The sequence below is a fragment of the Penicillium argentinense genome (assembly GCF_028826775.1).
Source record: "Penicillium argentinense strain IBT 30761 chromosome Unknown utg000003l_segment0_segment0, whole genome shotgun sequence".
Taxonomy (NCBI): Eukaryota; Fungi; Ascomycota; class Eurotiomycetes; order Eurotiales; family Aspergillaceae; genus Penicillium; species Penicillium argentinense.
The window spans coordinates 1,961,049-1,982,347 of NW_026622662.1; the positions used below are offsets into that span (position 1 = coordinate 1,961,049).

Here is a 21,299-nt window from a genome sequence, read left to right on the forward strand (position 1 = left end):
AGCTACGTCACACGGGTAACAGCACATTATTATACATGCTCTATCAATATTCAAAACAGTCTTTTAAACAGTTTTCTAGACAGTCTTCTGAACGGTCAGCCGAACGGTCAGCCGAACAACTATCTGAACAGTCACCTAATAGCATAGACCACTCCTAATCTTGTATTCAAGAAGCCTCAACAAATGCTACGGATATGAAACTTTTTCCTGTTTCTAGTGATTTTTCATCTGTCGGTGTTATATCAGCCATAGATTAAAAGCAGGGCATCAACAAGGGAGAAAAAAGGAAAGCGAGCTCTGGCCGTTATATCCTTCCGTAAGTGTTGATCAGTTGTGGCCCACCGCGGGAATAACTAAAACCGGAGCTCACCGCCTTCCCGCACAAAACAGCTCCGCGGCCTCGAGTTTTCCTCTTTTTTTTTCCCTCTCCCAGTGCTGTGAGCCTTCTCCATTCCTTGGAATTCAGGGATGCTCGCGAGGACTTGAACCAGATTCCGCTTGATCTTATGCGAGTTGGATCACCTGCTGTAATTCTCTCATAACACTGGCACAGCTCAAGCCTCGGTCGTGACATTTGAAACCATGGAGTCACTTGCAGACACAAAGTGGGATGTCATTATTGCAGGCACTGGGCTGTACCAGTCTCTGCTGGCACTGTCAGTCCTCTTTTCATGACTGCCGGTCATTCATTGCTAACAGCGACCAGAGCACTCTCGCGATCCGGAAAAAAGGTCCTTCACTTGGACCAAAATCCACACTATGGCGGATCGGACGCGGCGTTTAGTCTGGACGAGGCACAGGAGTGGATGAACAGTGTCAATCAACGTGGGTAGCTGCCGAGGATGTCCTTCATGCTGACCTGTCTCTGATTACTGTCGTCTGGTAGGTCCAGGCCGGTCTCCGTTCGAGGATGCCAAAATTTTCACGTATCAACATCCCCCGGATTCTCCACGCTCGCCGCCTTCCCAAAGTGACTCCGAGCAGAGTGAACGTCCAGCTGGCACACCTGATTTACGTCCTAAGCTGGCCGCCAGTCGAGCCTACACTCTCTCCCTCTCCCCATACTTCCTCTACACCCGGTCGGCACTAATCTCTATCCTAATCTCTTCCAAGGTTTACCGTCAGCTCGAGTTTGTCGCGCTGGGAAGCTGGTGGATTCATACTCCTGACAGTCCCACCAACGACACCGCCGAGCTGGGCGCTACAAGAATCTTCCACCGTGTCCCGGGTAACCGGGAAGATGTCTTCGCTGATGCCCACATCAGTATGAAGTCTAAGAGGACACTGATGCGGTTTTTGCGACACATCAGCAAGTCACAGGATGAAGATAGTGGGGAAACCGACGGAGACTTGTCGGTGCCTTTTGGCGAATACTTGTCTACCAATTTCAGCGTTCCCGATGATCTGCTTCATGCTCTCCGCTCGCTCTCGTTGTCCCAGCAGTCTCCGCAGGATACCCCTGCAAGCTATGCTGTTCCTCGTGTGAAGAGACATTTAGCATCGATTGGTTCAATGGGCGTCGGATTTGGCGGCGTGGTATCGAAATATGGCGGTGCATCTGAGATTCTTCAGGTCGCCTGTCGCGCTTCTGCGGTAGGCGGAGGCACCATTGCCTTGGATACCGGCATCTCGTCCCTTAAGGACGGCGGAGTGACATCCGAAGAAGAACACCCGGTTGAGGTACAAATTTCCAGTGGGGAAACGGTCCGAAGCAAGTGCGTGGTTGGATCTGTCTGGGATCTTCCGAACCAAGAGCTACCATCGCTCTCCACTAAGGTGGCACGGTCGATTACTGTTGCCTCATCAAGCTTCGCCTCTTTGTTTCCTATCACTACTGAAGGAGCTCCCCTCCCCGCCAGCACTATTCTCATGTTCCCTGGCGATACATTGAGCCACCCACAGTCGCCTCCAGTGTACCTCCAGGTTCACTCGAGTGACACCGGCGACTGTCCTCGTCAGCAGAGTAAGTTCTATCTGTCTTTTTTTTTCTTTACACCTCCACCCTCCCAGCTCATATGATGACTACCTTTAACTTATCTACATTGCCTGTAATTGCATTGATGAAACCAATCTATCATCAACTGATCACGAGCAACCCCATTACAATTGTTATCTCACTGGAATTGTTTTGGTTCATATGACTAACAGAAGTCATCACAGGTGTTATCTACGGCAGCGTCGCCATCCCTGGCTCCGAAGGCCACACTCTAATTGAGTGTGCGGTAGACCGACTCCTACGCGCTGAGGGTCCTCAGGCCGTCGTCTTGTGGTCCATGCGGTACACCCAATCGGGCCGACTCAGTACTGATGGATCATCGCCCAATATCCATAATCCCTCGCCCCATGTCTTCAGCTTCCCGCCGTCTAGCTTGGATCTGACGTGGGAGGATGAGATTGTCGACATGGTCAAGCAGGTTTGGGTTAAGATTGTAGGAGACGAGGTGGACCATGACGACTTCATGATTTTTGAAGATCGTGAAGGCACCACTGATGATTGATTGTAGCGTTTTTATAGCTTCATGATCCCGCTTGACGGGCTTGTACAGACATGATATCCAATATGATGATTAATGTTTTAAGTCGAATGGTTCATTGTAAAATACCGGTCGTAATAACTAGGCCAATTACTTTCCTCGCCTTAAGCATGCTTCACCTAGCAACTCGATGTCCACCCCCTCAGGTCACAGCATAGACATCCCAAATACCAAGCCTCCCCCAAAACACCCAGTCCAACAATCCACCTCTTCCAACCCCCATTCGAAACATCATTTCCCTCCCGATCAAACCCAGGCTTCACAACAGGGACAAGTTTCCCAAGCTTCACATCCGAGTAAGGCGGATATCTGGCCGCCATAACGCCCTCCATCCAAGCAGGAAGCGCATTCGTGACCGTCCTCAAATCCGAGAATTCGCGAATTCCGTACGGACCATGATAATATCCGTGTCCACTGCCTCCGCTTCCGCCAAACGGTGCATCCTTGGCGATAACGTGTAGAGTGCAATCGTTGAAGGTGACGCCGCCGGATTGTGTTTCGGTGAGGATGCGTTCTTTTTCGGAGGTCGATTGCATGAAGGCGTAGATTGCTAGCGGGGTTTCTGTTTGTCTGGTAAAGGTGATGGCTTGGTCGAGGGTGGACTCTAGGATTGGGAGAATGGGGCCGAAGAGTTCTGTTTGGAGGAGCGCGTCGTCTGCGTCGAGGTTTGTGACTATCGTCGGGGCGAAGAAGAGGGTTTCACGGTTGCGAGAACCGCCGTACACTATTTGGCCCTTTGTTTGTTTTAGTAGGGTGTCGAGACGGTCGAAGTTGCGAATGTTGATGATATGCGTGTAGTGCTCTGCTTGGGGTTTGCTACCCATGAAGGTGGCGAAGTGTTTGATTAAGCTGGTGATGAAGGCCTCTTTAACACTTGGGTCGACGAGGACATGATTGACGTTGAGGCAAATCTGGGCTCCTGTTAGCTGTCTGTTATTTTCTTCAAATGGATGCTGGATGTACCTGGCCGGCATTGGTGAACTTTGTCGCCGCAACATGTTTCGCGGACAGCTCAATATCAGCTGTTGCCGTAACAATCGCAGGCACCAGTCCTCCCAATTCTAAAGTGGTCGGGGTAAGATGCTTCGCAGCTGCAGCATGAACAATCTTGCCGACGCTGGCTGAGCCTGTATAGAATATATGGCCGTAGCGTCTTTCAAGAATATACTGCATCTCCTGTGGACCAGCGCTAATACACCGAATAGCATCACGGTCCAAGTATTGAGGGATGATGTCGAGGAGTAGATCTTGCGTAGCAGGCGCCATATCTGATGGCTTCAGAATCATCGTACAGCCGGCGGCGATTGCAGCAACCATGGGCTGGAGGAGAAGCAGAATTGGGAAGTTCCAGGCACCGATGATCAGTGCGATTCCCTTTGGCTCTTTGCGTATAACAGTGCCGCCGAAGAAATTGAATAGATCCCGTCTTGTCGGCTTCTCGTCTCCGGTCCATTCGTCGAGCTTTTCGAGCGTGCGGAGGATATCGGCTTGTACCATGGCGATGTCTGAGAGGAAGCTCTCTTGACGGTGTCGGTGGAGGTCTGTGTAGAGTGCCGAGCTGATACGGTCTTTGTTGTCTTCGATCATCCACCAGGCGCGCTTGAGCTGTTGTCTCCGCCATCTTTTACTCGTGGTGGTCCCTTTTGCAAATACATTCTGCACGCTGGCGTAGGCCTGGGACGTCAGCTTGATGTTTGGCATGAATGTCAGAAAGAAGGAACTTACTTCATCGAACTCGGCGACAGAACTGAACCCCATGTTGGTTGTTTTTGTCTTGGCTGTCTGGTAGATGGAGATAGCCGTCGTGCTCCTGCTTGGTTATATGGGCGAGCACCTGCCTTGTGCCAAGCTTCACGGCACGATCGCCATCACCGCCGCTTATCCATTTGGAGCAACATTTGAAGTGTGGGGAAACCTGGCCTCGGTAACTGTCTATCCTGTACATCCGACCGGACCGAGGAGTGTCATTGTGCATGAACGCGGCCTACGTACTTGCACATGCAGGAATCAACCCAGTTTTCTGGCAGGCGGCCTTCCACCATGACTGGCTTGATGGAATTCCGGAATATTTGCAGTCTGGTTTGCTCTTTGTGGGGTCTTGGGGTGACACGATGCCTACACCAGTGTAGGTATGATATTTGAAGGTTAAATGTACCGTGAGACTAGTCTATCTTTGTAGGTATGCGTGGTGATGGAGGCACCAGCGGGAGGTAGTATGTTGGCCCTGTGGCAGCCACAGCGGAAACAGCCGTGTGGAATTCGCCGCGCTTGGGTATTTTCTTGTAAAGATATATTCTCATAATCTCAATTTATTTTTAATTATTTTCTTTTTTTGGATAAATGTCTAACGTAGACCGCACCGACTTTGACAGTCAGAGACAATCATGACGGTTCCATGTCCAGGTGCTTTCCAATTCATGGGGATGTGATCTGGATGATTAGGACTTGAGTTGTGTCGTGGTACACCCTCGTATACTAACAATACCTATTTTTTGGAGAAATATTCTGTACTAGTCAATCAAATGATATACATATCTTTTCTACGCTATTATTCTGCTCGTTTATGTAGAAACAAGTGTACCAGATACCTACACTGAGTAGTGTGCCCACGCCTGGCTGGAATTTATAGCTAAAGTGGTGGGGATATATCCGTGCTCCGCCGCCCAACGGACATCCAACCCAACGCCAATCAGCACCACCACATCGTGACACCCGATGTCTGCTTCATGCGCCCCATGAATTCTACATCCACCCGAAGCAATGAAGAACGCCCGACCCATCCGAAGATGAATTCCGCTGCCGCGGACTCCGCACGGGCACGCGGCGTCGAGTCTGGCGGGACAACAGAGAAAGCTTCATCTCCGTTCGAGGATCAGGACAAATGACGATCCCCGCCGAGCCTATCATACCCTGCCCAGGTGGTCTTCGGTAGTCTGATTAGACCTGTGCCTGACGTGTTGTTCTTCGGACGACCCCGTGCTGAAGAATCTAGTCTCAGCCTTGAGAGCGTTCTTTGGTGGGGTGTTTCGTGTTTCATCAACTGCAGCCTTCAGGCACAGTACCTGAGGATAGGTATCACAGAGGAAGGTTCGGACTGCTTATCTGCAGGCCCCGCCGCTTTGGACCCTGGCGGTCATTCCTATTTGCTCGAGTATGTGTCCTGGGGGACGGTACAGATACAGGGTATGGTTCACACTGTCTGCAGGGTCGGTGTCTACTGCCCATAATTGGTGATGATCGGTACCCTCTGCTGGTGTGCACATCCAGGTTCTGTGCCTGATAAGCTACAGAACGCGAAGCAGGACAGGCGCAGCACGGACACACCATCTCACCCAAGTCTGCCAACCAGATGGCCGCGAATGCCGTTCACACGAGGGTTACCCAAGCCGGCGAGGCCCAATGGCGGACCGTTCGGGGCGGATCCTGCGCGATGGCAACACAGAATGGCGACGAATGGCATCATTGGGCTGGCATGATTGCAGCTGGTGGTCCCTGGTCTCACTCTAGTCCAGCCACCTTCGGCAGACCTTGCCATTATGCATATCTCGACTTCATCTTCGGGGTCCCTCCTTTTCTCCCTGACGAGGGGTTCCTGCAGACACTGTCTGGCCTCACTGTCGAATTGTGCCTTTTCGCAATCTATATTTGTCTCGACTCGGTCCACATGGACCAGAACATTCTACACATCGTCTCTCCGAACCGAGAGGCAAAGAGGGACTGGCGATCAGGGGCCGGGGGACCCACTTGGTCAACCTGACACGCAGGCTTTCAGGGTCTGTAAGATTACCGGCTCCGTACTCTGCCCCTTTCATTTTTAGCTTATTGGCAGCCCCTACGGGTTCCCTTAAGAGTGCCTGAGGGCATCGTTGGTGCCAAATCCTACGATGACAGCATCGCCAAGACACGCTTCGAGCTTAAACCCCGTGGAGTCGTCCTGCAGAGGATTCGTAAGACTCCGTCTAGGCAAACACATACACATAGCACTCCCCTATGTACGCCATCGTCAACTAGACTATTGTCCAATATATCGTCCTAATTTACTGACGAAGGACGTTGGACCTGCCAAGTCTTCGGCCCTGATGGTGACCTTGCCAAGGGCGTCACGACACTTGGCCTAATTTCCTCGGGGGCACCACCTGCACCGCGCCTCCATCGTGAGAAGCCCTACTTGGCTTGAGGTTAAACGTCGCTTAGAAAACCAACGGTAGTGCGAATCTGTCGTGAGATGAGAGTCCTGGCAGTGCGTAGTACATTGATTAACTGTTGGAGTACTTCTGTGAAACGCCACCAGGGTTAATATATATAGAACATCGCGCTGCCCATGACTCAGCTGTCTCAAGCAACCTGAGGCTGGTCGCCTTGGATCGCCTCTCGTCGCCTCCTGTGCTCTTTTTTTCCATCTGCACGCTCCTGGCCTGAGCCCAGGGCCAAATGGTTCCTATGTCGATCATGGCCCACTGCGCAACTGGTCCGGCTGAGTCGCCACCGCGTCCCAGCCTGCGCTGTTGGTGTGTGTCTGCTGAACGACTCCGCGATAAGCTTTCAGGGACCTTCGGAAGTTGGACAAGGCTGGATGGACGCGCAGTCCATGTTCCACGGCGTTGGCGACGCCCATTCGATACTGGCGGCGCAGTGAGGGTGGTGGAGAGGACACGCGTCGGTGGGGCCAGTCTGGGCCGGGTGGCCACCGCGGCGGGCGCTGAGTGGCAGACAGCCAGGTGACGAGCTGGGACGCCAGGGCGATCGACTTCAGATCATTTCCTGGAGGGCTGTAATTCACCGATACACAGTACAGAGGGACTCAGGTACAGTATCTGATACATTGGAGAATACATGTACTATAGACTATCGGACTTGTTATGGCCGCCATTCTAGAGGACTACATGTGTAGACATTTACTGTACTATTATACTAGTCCCATTGCGTGAAATTCGATTATACTGTCATTCTATCTTATACTATTCCTCCTGTGAACATGATTATGTCGTCGCTACGTAAGTGACGTGATCAATACCGTGGGTGCTCGCGAGGACTGCGATGCCATAGTCATCATGATGGGATGATTGTGGCAGGGGAATGGCCAGGAATTCACCCTGAAGCGGGCGACAAGACACAAACGGCACCTCGTTTGGTTGAGAACCATCCGACTGATCGTCCCGGGCTCCGACGGCCGTTTCGATCTCTCCATAATAATTCCATAAAAGAAACATGATGGCCGCATCGAGATCGATAGACGCAAGCGATCCGCCTGCAATGCCGTACCGTATGTATCAAGGTACCGATGAAATGCCAGATAGGCCAATTCGGTGCCGACGTACAGGCACCGCGCCGATCACTGGTTTCCCATGATACACGCCTATGGATGCGCGCATTCCAGGATCAGCACAACAGACAACAAAAAGAGTTGAACTGGAGAGAAATCAATAGACTGCGACAAGCAAAGGGAGATGGAAAACAGCAAGGAAATATCGAGCAGCAACTGTTCGTGGTGCTAATAATGATAGAATGAAGTATAAGACTAGCCAACAGTGAAAAAAAAAATAGCGTAGATGCATTCGGAAAATTACCAGCGTCACGCCATTACGCGGGCACCAGACATCGCCAACCCCATCAAATCCCCCCCCCGACTTCCTCCTCCCTTTTTTCCTCATCCTTCATCCTCCCTCCTCCCTCCCATCGCCAGCTTCGATTTCTCTCGCTCTGGACGCCTTGTCCAGCCGCGTTGATCTTTCGCACCTCCTCCTCCCTTCTTCCCACCCCTTGGACCGTGTCGCGGGTCCCGACGCTGCCAGCCTCTCGTTGATTTCCGGCATCTGATCTGCCTGTCACTCTTTAATCCCACGCTTCGGTACATTCTTTTCCCCTTTTCTGTCGGGATTAGTCTCTGTTCGGTGGCGTCTGCCGGTCGCAAGTTCGCCTACGTCTAATAATCACCGGGGAAACAACCTATTCTAAACCACCCATTCGAACTTCCGCGCCGAATCTCTCCCCGATTCCCGATACGGGAATAATTGGAAAGAAAAGGGCGTGCCGATATTGCCACCAGCCCTCTACTCCTATACCACCTAGAAAACCTCCGAGTACATGTTGGAAAAGTCTTCGCCTGCGACCGTCAGAATGCCTCTCTTCCGGCTGAAGACGGTGTTCCCGCTGATTGCCCTGGTGTCGATTGGAATCTTCTTCTGGTGCATGGAACGCTATGACCGGACCGCCTTCATTCGGTTCAAGAACCCGATGGATCGCGTCAACCTGGGCACCACGAATAGCCCGCAATTAGACACGACCAACCAGGCCACCCTGGAGACCGCCAGCAACACCTGCGAGGTCGATCCCAAGTTGGCCGCCCCCTCCCCCTTCAACGAATGGCTCCCGCGCAAGAACTACACCCGCGCGTACTTCCGTCCCCGTCTTGTGCACCCTGACTCCGATTTCCACACCCTGGAGGAGATTGAGAAGCCTGTCCTGCCTCCTATGGTCGCCATGGAGCGCGGCATGGTTGTCTCCCCCGAGAACAAGGCCGAGAACTTTGTCTGCCCCGAAATCATTGATATCGATGTGGCCGCCGATGATGATGTCGAGGAAACCGCCAAGCTCCTGTTCGGTCTGGCCACCACCGTCGATCGTCTCGATCGTCTGCTCCCATCCCTGTTGTACACCTACGGTAACACCAAGGCCGGTCTGATTGTTCTGGTGCCCGAGTCCGACGATGATCTCGAGAAGCAGGAGACTTATTTCCGCAACCGCGGTCTGGATCTGACTCTGATTGCCTCCCCGCTGGACTTCACTGCTCGCTACTTCGGCATGGTCGAGGCCTTCACTGAGCACATCCGCAAGCACCGCCCCCACACCACCTGGGTTGGATTCAGCGACGATGACACATTCTTCCTGTCTCTGCCTACCATCGCCAAGGAACTGAAGCTTTTCGACGAGAAGAAGAAGCACTACATTGGATCTCTGTCCGAGGCCAGCTGGCAGGTCGACACTTTCGGTCACATCGCCTTTGGTGGTGCCGGTGTGTTCGTCTCTAGACCTCTGCTTGACGTGCTGATGAAGTACTATGACGAGTGCCAGTCTTGGGGCGAACAGCCCGGTGACCAGAAGCTCGGACAGTGTATCCAGCGCTTCGGCGACACTCCCCTGACTCTCTGGCCCTCCCTGTACCAGATGGATATGACCGACCCTGTCGACGGTGTCTACGAATCAGGCCGCAAGATTGAGTCCATGCACCACTGGAACAGCTGGTACTCCAAGGACGTCGTGAAGATGACTACTGTGTCTGCCGCTGCGGGCCGCAAGTCCGTCCTCCGCCGCTGGGTCTTCGACCAGGAGGAGATTGTTAACGCCGCCACCGGCGAGACTGTCCGCCACTTCTGGGTCCTGACTAACGGCTACTCCCTGGTCAAGTACACCTACGACCAGAACGTCCCCGACGATGCCATCAACTTCGACGCGGTCGAGAAGACCTGGCCCGAAGACCCTCGCGGTTTCGAGGAGCGCTTGGGTCCCCTTCGTCCCGCCGAGGATGAGGGTATCGCCAAGGACCGCTGGTTGCTCCACGATGCCTACGTCGTTGGTGAGAATGTTCACCAATTCTATGTGCGTGAGGAAGATGAAGGTCATAGTGTGATCGAGATCGTCTGGCTCGGCCCCAAGGGCGGCGGCGGCGGTGGTATCAGTGACCACTACATCCAGGGTACCTACCAGCAATGATATCGCTTTGCACTATTTCGCCTTTTTTGCATTTGCTCTGAATACCGCTGAGAGACCCTGCAAGTGATTAAAGGCTGGTCCTTGGGGGTGATCCATCTTTCTCGGTTTGTCCAACATCTTCACTTCGCTGCACATGATTCAATCCCTTTTTTATTACTACTTTTTTCCCTTCTCATTTTCTCTTACTTTTTTTTTTTTTGACAACTCACATCATGACGCCAATTCATTCGCATCGACCAAATTTTCTCAACGCCCCCAATATCCCCCTCATATCCCACACCCCCGACCCTTTTCTTTTTCCGGATGAGACTCGTGATCGTGACCTGAACTCCGCGTCCTCCCGTTTCTGATATGTTCATTTATCCGGCGTTAGCATTTGGCGGAGTCCATTCTGGTGCAGGAACCTGGTGGTTTTATGTGCTCCCTATATCCCCAGCCTTGAGCGCCACCCTTAGCTTTCCCGATGAATTTTCCCTCAATTCAATCGGGTCTTCTCGGGCTTGCTCTTGTGTCCTTCCTTCTCTTTCTTTTCTTCTTGGTCGTTTGTGTTTCTTATTCCTTGCGTGGGCCTCTTCTTGGCCTCAAGAATGTGGTGCCATGGCATGCATTGTTTGTAAAAATAGACTTGAACCGAAGACCGTGTTTGGGTCTCCGTTGGTGATTAGCGTTGAACTGTGTTCATTACGGAAGAATATGACGAGTCTGCTTCTACGTTCTGTGTTTCCCTTTACAATCGTTCCTTTCCGTCATCGTACAGTAAAAGTGTGTCATCTTGTCGATCATGCCCAGGCGTGCCGCCCTACCGAGCCCTTTATATCGGACCGGCCCGCACGGCCAGGGCACCAGCCTGAACAGGCGATGAAAATGGCTATCTGCGGAGAAAATCTGACTGAAGTAAAATGCTGCTCAGGAACAGACGCCCTGGCCATGCTGATGCAAGAACTCGTCGTGGTAACGAGTAAATCCTCCGAGCTGGACCGTTGCACGGTGAAACAGACACGGTGCCGATGTTGTTGCGGTGAAGTAGAAGTTATATCGACTACTCGAATCGAGGTATCTTATCTGCAGGGGAGATAGTTCCATCTACGACTCGTACCCAGTACATACTCCATACTGCAAATGGCCTCATTCATCGTACCTTGGGTGATTAACCGATGGCGCGGTCGTGGGCAGGCGGTCCATGATGAGGTTAAGGGGGGATCAGTTCCCGAATGTCCAATGGGTAATTTGCCTGCGGCCTGTCTTTCCCCCTTATTTCCTTTGTGGACTGTATGAATCCAGCGTGAGAATCGATGGCATGAATGCGAAACTGATCTTGGAGGCCTGGTTATTTCCGCAAGCGGTTTCTCTCCGGGCTCGATGGTGTACGAGGTAGATGGAATCCAGGGCCATTCCACACTGCGCCACCGGACGCAGACAGTGCAGAGTACCTCATGTCCACCGCAGACTGGGATTGGTACACCCTGTCCGACCATCGAGATGCCTCCTTTCAAGAAGATACGCACTGTTCTTCGAGAATCTTGTTTGTTCTCTCTATGTCTGCCTTCTCCTGTGCATGCTTCTGTATCTTTCTGTCTGACGCTTATTCTTGCCAGCTGCGGGGACAGCGGGAGTTGGTCTGGACTGTTCGCCCCGCTGGGGCCAAACCGAGTGCGGTTGGAATGCAGGATGCCATTCCGACGAATATAGAACAATGCGGTCCTGCAATCGACCGTCCAGACTGGATTGGACTTGCCAACGGCGAAGGGAAGTGCATGTCTATACATGGAGAGTAGATACGACCTTTGCGAGGGAGTGTACAGGGAGGTATGGTTGCGCGTACGGCGAGAACCGAATACCTGGCCCAATACCTGCGGACCCAAGGGCGGGTACCGTACCGGAGACGTAACCGTACTGACGCTCACGGAAGAAGCGGAGTGGAGCACCACTGGGAGGGGAAGGAGGCAAATAACCGTCAGCAAACCGCTCACCTGATGGGGTACTTCCGTCCTGTACATAACAATGCGGGCGGCGGCCCCCTCGGAAGTACCTTTCCCGTCCTCGCCCCCAATACGGCGTATTCAGCAATACGGGCCTCACCTGACCGCCTGCCCAAGCCAAACCGCACTTTGCCTTCTTCGCCAGTGCGATCCCCCCCAAGTTGCCCTTCCCGACCTTCTCTTCTTTAACCCTGCGATCACAAAACGCGTTACTCGATTGGGTATCTCGATTCCCTTCCCCTTTCGGACTCCCCCAACTTCCAACTCTTTTATCTTTCCTACCATGGCCGACATGGCTGCCGTCGATGAGAAGCTCTCTCCTGGTCACGATGACCTGCAACAGCCCGGCAACGGTCCTGATGCCCGCGGTACCAAGCGCGGCCGCATGAGCGCCGAGGACGACGACGACGATGATGACAAGCCCGGACGTGAGCGCCGCAAGATCGAGATCAAGTTCATCCAGGACAAGTCGCGTCGTCACATCACTTTCTCCAAGCGAAAGGCTGGTATCATGAAGAAGGTACGGTCGCGTTTCCCCTCTCCTCAACCCCCCCGGGGGGCCCACCCCATACACATACATCCAGATCCAGCGTAGTACCATCATGATCTACCACAACACCACCACCCCTTCTTTCTCTCGAAGACTCAAGAATAATCTTCATTTGCTAACGCACATCGCGATCCTTAGGCCTACGAGCTGTCGGTCCTCACCGGCACCCAGGTTCTCCTCCTGGTCGTCTCCGAGACCGGCCTCGTTTACACGTTCACCACCCCTAAGCTGCAGCCTCTCGTCACCAAGGCCGAAGGCAAGAACCTCATCCAGGTATGTTGGAACCTCATGGAAGCCCCCAACCCCTTTGCGATCGCTTGATGCTAATGCTTCTCTAGGCATGCTTGAACGCTCCCGACCCGACCACCAGCGAGAATGGCGTCGACGCCGGCGATGTCCCGCCCGAGGCGCCTGAGGATGTGGCTCACAACAACGTGAACGCGCCCCAGAACAGCATGCCCCGTCCCGGAATGCACCCTGGCTACATGACCAACGAGCAGCAGCAACAGATGGCCTACTACCAGAACCTCCAGCAGCAACAGCAGGCCGGTGGCCAATACCCCGGCATGCCCGTGGGCAACCGCATGCCCCCGCAGCACCAGCCCACCGCATAAAGACGTGCAGCTTCCTCTTGCTCTTTTCTGCGTGCAGTGGCCAGGGTTCCAGATTACTGCGTCTTCCTGTCCTTTTCCCTGCGCCCGTCTCTCGCGTTCATTTGATACCCGTCCATCTGTGCTGATCATCCCTCCTATCCCCTCATGGAAATCCTCTCTCTACTCGCACCTGTCTCGTGTGGCGATTCCTTCTTTGTGAAGTGTACATTTGTCCTGATAATGGGTTTGTCGGTGTTCTAACACCAGCCTGTTCGGTTCTTGTCTTGCTTGATGTCGTTCTCGACCTCGGCCTCGATACCGGGGGACAGCGTCCGAAACAAAGTCACTCTTCCAATCTTATGCTCTTTTCTCCTTCGCTTCGACTCATGAATTCAATCCCCCAAGAAGAAAAACATCAACAAAACAAAACCCTCAAAAAAAAAGTCGTTACACCCCCCTTCAAAAATCATAAGAGAGATCAAGAGCGCAAGCAACGCAAATCTGGAACTTTACGCGATTCTGGCTATTCCCTGGTGTTCCTCCCCTTTGCCCCTCTACCTAGACTCTCTGGCTGAGGTTGGTGGTGTTTGTGGTGCATTGATTTGTTGGCGTGGTTTCCCAGCCCCTCGGAGGGGTTCTGATTCCAATGGTTGTTTCTGTTGTTTTTTTGTGACTTTTCTTTTTCCTTCGTCACGCTATTCTGCTGAGTGTCTTGTTTATCTCATACGACCCATTATTGACTGTCTAACTTTCTTGCGCCCGTGCCTGTCTCGATGGTATCATTCTAACACTTTTTCACTTTTTTTTTCTCAGTCTAATTTCAACTGTTCACTTGAGAGTCAGGTTCTTTTTCCTATCTGGTCGTATGGTTCTGCGGTGGATGTCATGTCTTCCCCGAGTGTAGCTCGGTTTCGTTGGGTCAATGTGTTCATGCAGGCTTGTTGGACCTGTGTTGTTTGTACCTAGTATGGTTTCGTTTGCGGCTGGGTTTATTTGTAGTTTTCATGAGGCCAAATATTATGTCAATGCACCGGATTATCGTTGGTCATTTACAACTTCGATTTCAATGCTTGGCCCATCAGGTAGACCACGCTGGTGTAGGTACACAGTGTTTTGATATGTGACTGCGTGGCCCACGTCCACGACACTAGTGCATACCATGGTTGGAGTCGCGCTCTGGTATACTACTACCACCGCTGCAGCAACAATGGGCTTGTGCAGTGAGTGTCGTGATGTTAGTGTTATATATTATTGCGCGTGCAGTACGGGGCATCATGAAATGTCATAACTAATGTATTTGGCTATACTTGATCACGTCAGCACTGCGCTTGGCACAATATATAACTAGTTACAGCTGATCAAGATAGGCAACATTTGAGTCCAATTTTTACCTAGCACACAAAGCGAGACTAATGACTGATTCCGAACCGTATTTCAATATCATGAGCTGCTAGTACAAATCTGTATGTAGCGCAGGTGACATTGGTGCTACGCAAGGGCTGAGCCTAAACTACAAAGTACTAACTCAAATTACCCTACATCGGATAGTACCACCGGACATTGCAGTTATAAAGCCTACAGGAAATTCCAGCTTATGTCTTAGCAATCATTATTGTGATATCCTATGCACAGATCCGTCCATCATCCCCGAGGGTCGTATATAAAAAGAAAAATGGTATCGTAGGCGAAGTGAACAGAAAACAAATCAATCCCCAACCTCTACCCAAATATGGAGATGGGGCATTCTGTTCCTGAGATCAGTCCCTGCTGTACACGGCGGAGAAAGAGCGAGGTTCCGGGCGGGTCTTCTGGTATTGAGATTGGGACCGGAAAATCTAGAGGAAATAACATAGTAAAAAGGTACCTGTGATCTTATAGTCGATTTATAGAGACGAGGGCGGCTTTCCGAGCGCGGAATTAGGATCTTGTAAATTGCGAGCCCACGGCGGACGAGCTTCGGCGCGCGGTAGCAAGGGCGAAGAGGAGCCTTCGTTCTCGCTGCGATCTGATTGATTGCCCGCCCGCGGGTTCCTCCATCGCGAGAGATACTGTCGTCCGTTTCGCCAAGCACCCAGCAGAGTTCTTCTCGAGCCTGCGAGAAGCCCAGATACCGAGCTTTGCCGGGAATGAGAAGACTCCCCTTGCCAGGCGCGGTTATCGTCTTCTTGTATTGTTCCATAACCATTGCTTCCCAGAGCATCAGACGAAGTAGTGATAGGGCTCAAAACAACGCGTCGTCTCCGTTGGGGTCCTAGAATTCCCGACAATGGCGCCGATGCGCGTCGCCAGGAATTTCCCTGAGTTGATGAGCCTGGGCCGGGACGACGGGGTCCTCGCACGCGATGGTGCGGGATTGGTCCAATGGTTGAGTGACGTGCCAGTCCGCGCATCGGTTCATTCAAGGCGGCGCTGCTGCTCGAGCTGCGTGGTCTCTCAGGACGCGTGTGGGGATCGACAAGTTCATAGTCGGAATCATCTAGTTCGGCCCAGATAGAAGCTGCGTTGAGATCTGCTGCCTCGCGACGGTCGACGGGCGGGATAAATGGGAGGCTAGGTGCTCGTGAACGTTGGTAGGAAGAAAAGCGTCGAGATCGGGTGGTGCCGTGGAGCAGAGGTTCTCGTTCCCCTATCTGATGTTCTTCATCTTCGCCATCCATAAACCCGGGCGAGGTTGGCGAGTGTTCTTCGACGATCGCCATACCAGGCCCAAGGCCGGGCTGAGGAGGACCAACAACAGTGACGGCGGCATGGCTGTCGACGTCCTCTAGTCGCCAGGAGAGGCAAAGGACTCCGGCTAGAAGAATGACAGTCCCGAGCGCGATCAACCCTGCGTGGAATCCCGCTAGGTCGGAAACCTGTCGGAAGTAGATCAGACCATCCATGATGGCGATAATGTTGTAAATACAAAACACAAATGGATACAAAACACTGGTGCTACACAGCTTCAAACCGCGGTGCAAGTAGAAGAGCTGTGTCAGAGCGAGGAAAATCATGCCCAGCAAGATCACCCACGACTGCCATCGATTAAACTGGTTCACTCGATCAACAATCGTGCGCACCAGCAGCTCCACCGCAGACTTGGCCAGCAACAGCGAATGGGCTGATAAAATGCCACTGACAGCGCCATAGCACATCCCCCGGAAAAGCTTGATTCGGCTTTGTACCTGGAGGATCTGTGGCGTAAAATGGCCGGTCGGGATAGGCTTCGCTCGTGAGCCCGGGAGGCATGCTTTCAATAGTTTCGATCCGATCAGAATGAGAACCACCAGCACGAAGGTAAATCCCATCCAAATAAGGAATGGTCGACCTTGCAAGAGTTCCAGTAACTGATTGAGGGTATGCGCGGGTTCTCCGATGGCACCAAATGTCGCGATCAACACAGCACCGATGCAAACAAGGAAAGTTCCCGCAAAGGAATAACGAGTGAACGGTTCGCCGAGGATAAGTGTTGCGAAGATCGTATTAAACACAAGTCCAGACTGTCCCGAGAAATTACGTCAGAATACACCAAGTTTCTGTTCAGAATCTGTTGTAGGAACGAGCAAGGCAATACTCACGGCCTGGAGCGTCGAGAGCACCGGAAGGGGCAGTGTAGTGATCTGAATGGTGCTGCCGACAATATTCGAGATAACGAACATGGACATGCCTAGCTGCCATCGCCGGCGCTTATAGGGAGGTCTGCGCACATCATACTGCGGTTTCTCGTCTTCGAGTAGGTGGGACTTGCGCTGGAGGGTGAGCCCGATGGCCTGCAGACTGGTTGATATGAGGCCAACGAGAATGCCGACCTGATCTTATATCAGTCATTGAGGCTCTTTCTTCTCAAATCGTTCTGTCCACCCACCGCGATGCTGCCTTGTTGCGACAAGTTCCCCAGGTTTCCCATCTTCACGTAGTCGCAGTTTCGTACACCGGTCGAAGACGAGCAGGACCGGAGGAGCGCATAAGCCGGACGACTATCGGAGCACAGATTCCATGATGCGAGGGAGCGTAGGACTCGAGAAGGGGTGGTAGGGCGTGTGTTCAGGGCAAGCCGGTCAGACAGGGAGAAGGAGAGAGGGGAGTTAGAAGCACTGGATGCGGCCGCCAAGGCAGCGCGGCGTGGGCGGATCCGAGCTTAGTTGGACACACCTCCAACTCCCTTTCTCTCCCCACGTCATTCACCGACCACCACATCAACACCTTCCACCCCCCAATTTAGCCCATCATGTCGCAAAGCCATGCCCTCTCAGATGATCAGGTGAGTAGCTCTCTCGATGCTACCCTCCCCCAGCAACCCCCGGCACCTGCGCGGTGGCTAATCCCGTGGAACTTCAAGGTCGCGGGCGAGCTCCGCAAGATGACCGCCTTCATTCGGCAGGAGGCCATGGAGAAGGCTCGCGAGATTCAGTTGAAGGCCGACGAGGAGTTTGCGATCGAGAAGTCCAAGCTTGTCCGCCAGGAAACCGCCGCTATCGACACCCTTTACGAGAAGAAGTTCAAGCAGGCCGCCATGTCCCAACAGATCACCCGCTCGACCCTCTCCAACCGGACCCGTCTCCGCGTTCTTGGCGGTCGTCAGGAGCTTCTGGACGACCTTTTCCAGAGGGCTCGTGACGAGGTCACCAAGGTTGCTGGCAATGATAAGAAGTACCAGGGCATGCTGCAGGGGCTGATCCTCGAGGGCCTGTACTATCTGAACGAGGATAAGGCGGAGATCCGCACACGCAAGAAGGACTTCGACACTGCCAAGAAAGCGATCGAGGAGGCCGCAAAGGAGTACCAGAAGAATGTTGGCTCGAAAGTGTCTGTCAGCCTGGACGAGTCGGAGCCGCTACCGGAGGGATCGTAAGTTGACGTTCCACTATCACGAATTATTTGAAGGGCTCGAAACTAACTCTTTGTGTAGTGCTGGCGGTGCGGTTATTGTCGGTGGACAGGGCAAGATTGAGATCAACAACACCTTTGAGGAGCGTCTGCGGCTATTGGAGATCGATGCTCTTCCTGCGGTCCGAGAAACACTGTTCGGAAAGAACGAGAACCGGCGGTTCTATGACTAGATACATCCATTTGTTTTCTTTGCAGTTAACGGTTTGTCCATGTAATCCGTGGCAAGGTGTTTTTGTTGTTTCATACTACTATAAGTTCGGGCTCCTTCTACGTTATGGCTGTCTCCATAGAGAGGGAGGGTTTCTTGCACATCTTATGCCTGACCCGCCGTATGGTCAAATATCGCTGAGCGTTTATCTGATTCTTCAAGCGATAAGTGGCAGAATTCTTGGTAGAAAATACATGTCAAAAATAGTTCGCCTTGTTCATGATCATCAATCGTCACTGGTCATTGAATGCAAGTACACACGCCGATGCGAACCACAGTACGCCTGGTATGAACATGGATCCCACATAACAGTAGCATGCGGCGCAAACTATGTGGCAGGATTATCTTGATGTTTGCGGATCGGTATCTGGGTCTCGTCTCCTTCATCGGTTTCTCCCTTTTGGACAGGGGGCTGACGCTGAAGGTATTGGCGGATACTTTTGTTCTTGTGATCCTTTCCCAAATTCTCGAACGCAGTTCTGCGAGGCGGTGGCTTCGACCGAACCGAGAAGACCAGACGGTAATGCAGAATCTCAAGAGCCCCTTTAGCCAGCATCCGCTTCAGGTGAGTTGCACCAGACTCCTTCATAGACCCGAAGTTCGTTTTGAGTTGCGTCGCAATCTGGTCGATGGCAACGTTGAACTCCGTTTTCCGATCTGCAGGCTTGTACCGCATATCAAGCAATGCCTTATTAAGCACCACTTCAAGAAGTAGAGTCAGATGTATCAAATCTTCATAGTCGTACCCGTCTTCATTTCCGTTGTAAAGACTGATCTGGAACCGCCTTTCTCGGAGTAACAAAGTGATTCGTTCCAAATTGAGAACATCCTCGACAGATTCGGTCAAAGGCTTGGGGCTTTGTAGTAGGAAGGCCATTGCGAGCCGATATCGTAGCGCCGAAACCCAGGGTGATGTAGGTAGGATATGTTCTACCATGCAACTCTGAAATTGTGTATCCTTGACAGTCTCGTACAGAGATGTACTGAGTTGGCGCTCCTGATTCTCGATTAGCGAGAAGACTTTCAATCAAACGATACAATGAGATGACTCATACCAGATGATCGATCTCGGCTTCTGCAACATTTTCCAAAAGTGCAGTTATCGCGCTTTGCAGCCGCGAAGACAAGACATAATCTGCTGTTACCGAATTGTCCAGTGACATTCTCAAAAGAAGGTGAAGAGCATGCGTCCGGACTTCGACGGAAAATCTGCATATTGATCAGTCGCCGCTGATTGACTATCCTTCAAGGAGACTTACCGCTCCGAGGCATCTTGGAACAGACTGAAAATGGACAGCAAAATTCCTCGGTATTTGATATGAGAGTCTTGAGTCGATTCTAATTAGGAAGATTAGTACAATCCAAGGCAACTTTGTATCGTATAGGGGCGGGCCTTACGGTATGTACGCTCTGCAACGATGACGCTTGAGAGGGCCAAAGCTTGAGGCCTGGCTCCCAATCGTCGAAAGAGATCATCAATATCGCCTGAACCTATCTGCGATTGGATGCTTTCCAAGGGTACATTCTTGCTGAAGTTAGTGAAAGAGAAGCGACAGCTACATTGGATGGACATACTGTAAGGATTCGACAATAGGCCCTTCTTAACTCCTCCCGGGGTTCGCATGGAACTGAGCAGTCATCAGTATCGTACGAGGGCATGAATGATTTCACACAACTGACTGGATAGAAAAAGCCACTTGAGAAATTCATTTGGTAGGCGTCCAAGTGATGAGACAAATTCGAGAATGCCCGACTGGATCATACGCGCGCGAGTTTCGGGCTCTGCTTCAGTCAGCAATTGAAAGACGAGGAAACCAATTGGGATCCATTGGACTAACCTCGTAGTGGCGCCAGATTCGATTCAGGTTGGAAAAGGTCTCTAGGGAAATCCGGCGCGATGGGAGTTGCAGGAGTCTGGTTAAAGAACCTCCAAACTCTCTCCTGGTCGAGGGCCTCGGTCCTTCGAACCGCATCCAGCAGTCGCCGCACCCCAGGTCCACCCTCCTCGTCGTTGGTGTCGCCTAAAGCCGAAGTCAAGACGTCTTCGTTCAGGGCCGGTCTGGCTGCGGCCTGGTTGGAGGCATCCTCGGCATTGGATTGGACAAAGCTAGCCTTGACCCTGGCGACATGAGCATCAACCTCATTTTCATCTAGCGCATCGTGAACCAGGCTATCAATGCTGTTTTTGTACTTTTTCGGCGCCGTTAGCCGGGCGAGGTATGCCTTGTCCACTCGGACAGGCTTTGTCTCCACAGGCTCTTTCTTTGGTTCGGGCTTTGGCTTCGGCGCAAAAAGCGTGGACGGATCATCTAGATCATCGAATGCATCCGTTTCCTCTCCATCCGAGCTAATGACGATTTCTTTGCCTCCCTTGACGATGCGTTGGGAACTGGCGAGGCTTGTGCCCAGGGACGACGGCGGCGCAGCTGACTCGGCGCTCAAAAAGCTTTCGTTCTCGATCGGGTCCTCGGGCACGTACTGAGAAGCTGCTTCTGACAGAGACGCATTCAGCTGCTCCCCAGGGCCATTTGGAATTTCCGGCGCGGTTGTTGACACCGGTTGATTGGACGAAGGTGGGGGATCAGCAAGCGGGGAGGACGAGACTTCAGCGCGCTCCTCGACCTCCCGCGAAGGTTCCTTGACTGGTGTTCGACTGGTGTCCAGTACTTGCGCGAAAGCTGGCTTGTTAAAGTAGCTCTTGAGGTTCCGCATTGCGAAGGTCATTCAGAACGCAACGTGGCTCCGGGCCGCGATGGCTCAATTGACCGATCCACCCGCGTCGCGTGGAGGGCAGCGCGAGATCACCTGATCTCCAGCCTGAGGCAGGAATAGCTTAAGTGCGCCAAGGCCGGCGAA

General features: G+C 52.5%; 8 protein-coding genes across 8 annotated transcripts; 5 read left to right on the forward strand and 3 right to left on the reverse strand.

Moving 5' to 3' along the window:
• Positions 1-582: 582 nt before the first annotated feature.
• Positions 583-2,498, forward strand: N7532_002850 (putative Rab geranylgeranyl transferase escort protein; the record flags this gene model as incomplete). The annotated part of the gene is made up of 4 exons (XM_056615344.1): positions 583-656; positions 707-825; positions 887-1,963; positions 2,161-2,498. 4 exons carry the CDS (start codon positions 583-585, stop codon positions 2,496-2,498), a joined length of 1,608 nt encoding a protein of 535 aa, XP_056478316.1.
• A 155-nt stretch (positions 2,499-2,653) lies between these two features.
• Positions 2,654-4,292, reverse strand: N7532_002851 (uncharacterized protein; the record flags this gene model as incomplete). Its single annotated transcript, XM_056615345.1, has 3 exons — positions 2,654-3,445; positions 3,498-4,208; positions 4,260-4,292. 3 exons carry the CDS (start codon positions 4,290-4,292, stop codon positions 2,654-2,656), a joined length of 1,536 nt encoding a protein of 511 aa, XP_056478317.1.
• Positions 4,293-5,883: 1,591 nt separating this feature from the next.
• Positions 5,884-6,291, forward strand: N7532_002852 (uncharacterized protein; the record flags this gene model as incomplete). Its single annotated transcript, XM_056615346.1, has 1 exon — positions 5,884-6,291. One exon carries the CDS (start codon positions 5,884-5,886, stop codon positions 6,289-6,291), a length of 408 nt encoding a protein of 135 aa, XP_056478318.1.
• Positions 6,292-8,651: 2,360 nt separating this feature from the next.
• Positions 8,652-10,244, forward strand: gfsA (glycosyltransferase family 31 protein; the record flags this gene model as incomplete). Its single annotated transcript, XM_056615347.1, has 1 exon — positions 8,652-10,244. The coding sequence occupies one exon, from the start codon at positions 8,652-8,654 to the stop codon at positions 10,242-10,244; it is 1,593 nt and encodes a 530-aa protein (XP_056478319.1).
• A 2,262-nt stretch (positions 10,245-12,506) lies between these two features.
• On the forward strand, positions 12,507-13,387 carry N7532_002854 (Transcription factor of morphogenesis MCM1; the record flags this gene model as incomplete). Its single annotated transcript, XM_056615348.1, has 3 exons — positions 12,507-12,743; positions 12,912-13,046; positions 13,112-13,387. 3 exons carry the CDS (start codon positions 12,507-12,509, stop codon positions 13,385-13,387), a joined length of 648 nt encoding a protein of 215 aa, XP_056478320.1.
• Positions 13,388-15,249: 1,862 nt separating this feature from the next.
• Positions 15,250-17,252, reverse strand: N7532_002855 (uncharacterized protein; the record flags this gene model as incomplete). Its single annotated transcript, XM_056615349.1, has 3 exons — positions 15,250-16,845; positions 16,924-17,154; positions 17,211-17,252. 3 exons carry the CDS (start codon positions 17,250-17,252, stop codon positions 15,250-15,252), a joined length of 1,869 nt encoding a protein of 622 aa, XP_056478321.1.
• A 321-nt stretch (positions 17,253-17,573) lies between these two features.
• On the forward strand, positions 17,574-18,405 carry N7532_002856 (H(+)-transporting V1 sector ATPase subunit E; the record flags this gene model as incomplete). Its single annotated transcript, XM_056615350.1, has 2 exons — positions 17,574-18,193; positions 18,255-18,405. The coding sequence occupies 2 exons, from the start codon at positions 17,574-17,576 to the stop codon at positions 18,403-18,405; spliced, it is 771 nt and encodes a 256-aa protein (XP_056478322.1).
• Positions 18,406-18,771: 366 nt separating this feature from the next.
• On the reverse strand, positions 18,772-21,155 carry N7532_002857 (uncharacterized protein; the record flags this gene model as incomplete). Its single annotated transcript, XM_056615351.1, has 7 exons — positions 18,772-19,440; positions 19,499-19,652; positions 19,703-19,781; positions 19,842-19,968; positions 20,019-20,071; positions 20,124-20,225; positions 20,282-21,155. The coding sequence occupies 7 exons, from the start codon at positions 21,153-21,155 to the stop codon at positions 18,772-18,774; spliced, it is 2,058 nt and encodes a 685-aa protein (XP_056478323.1).
• Positions 21,156-21,299: the final 144 nt, after the last annotated feature.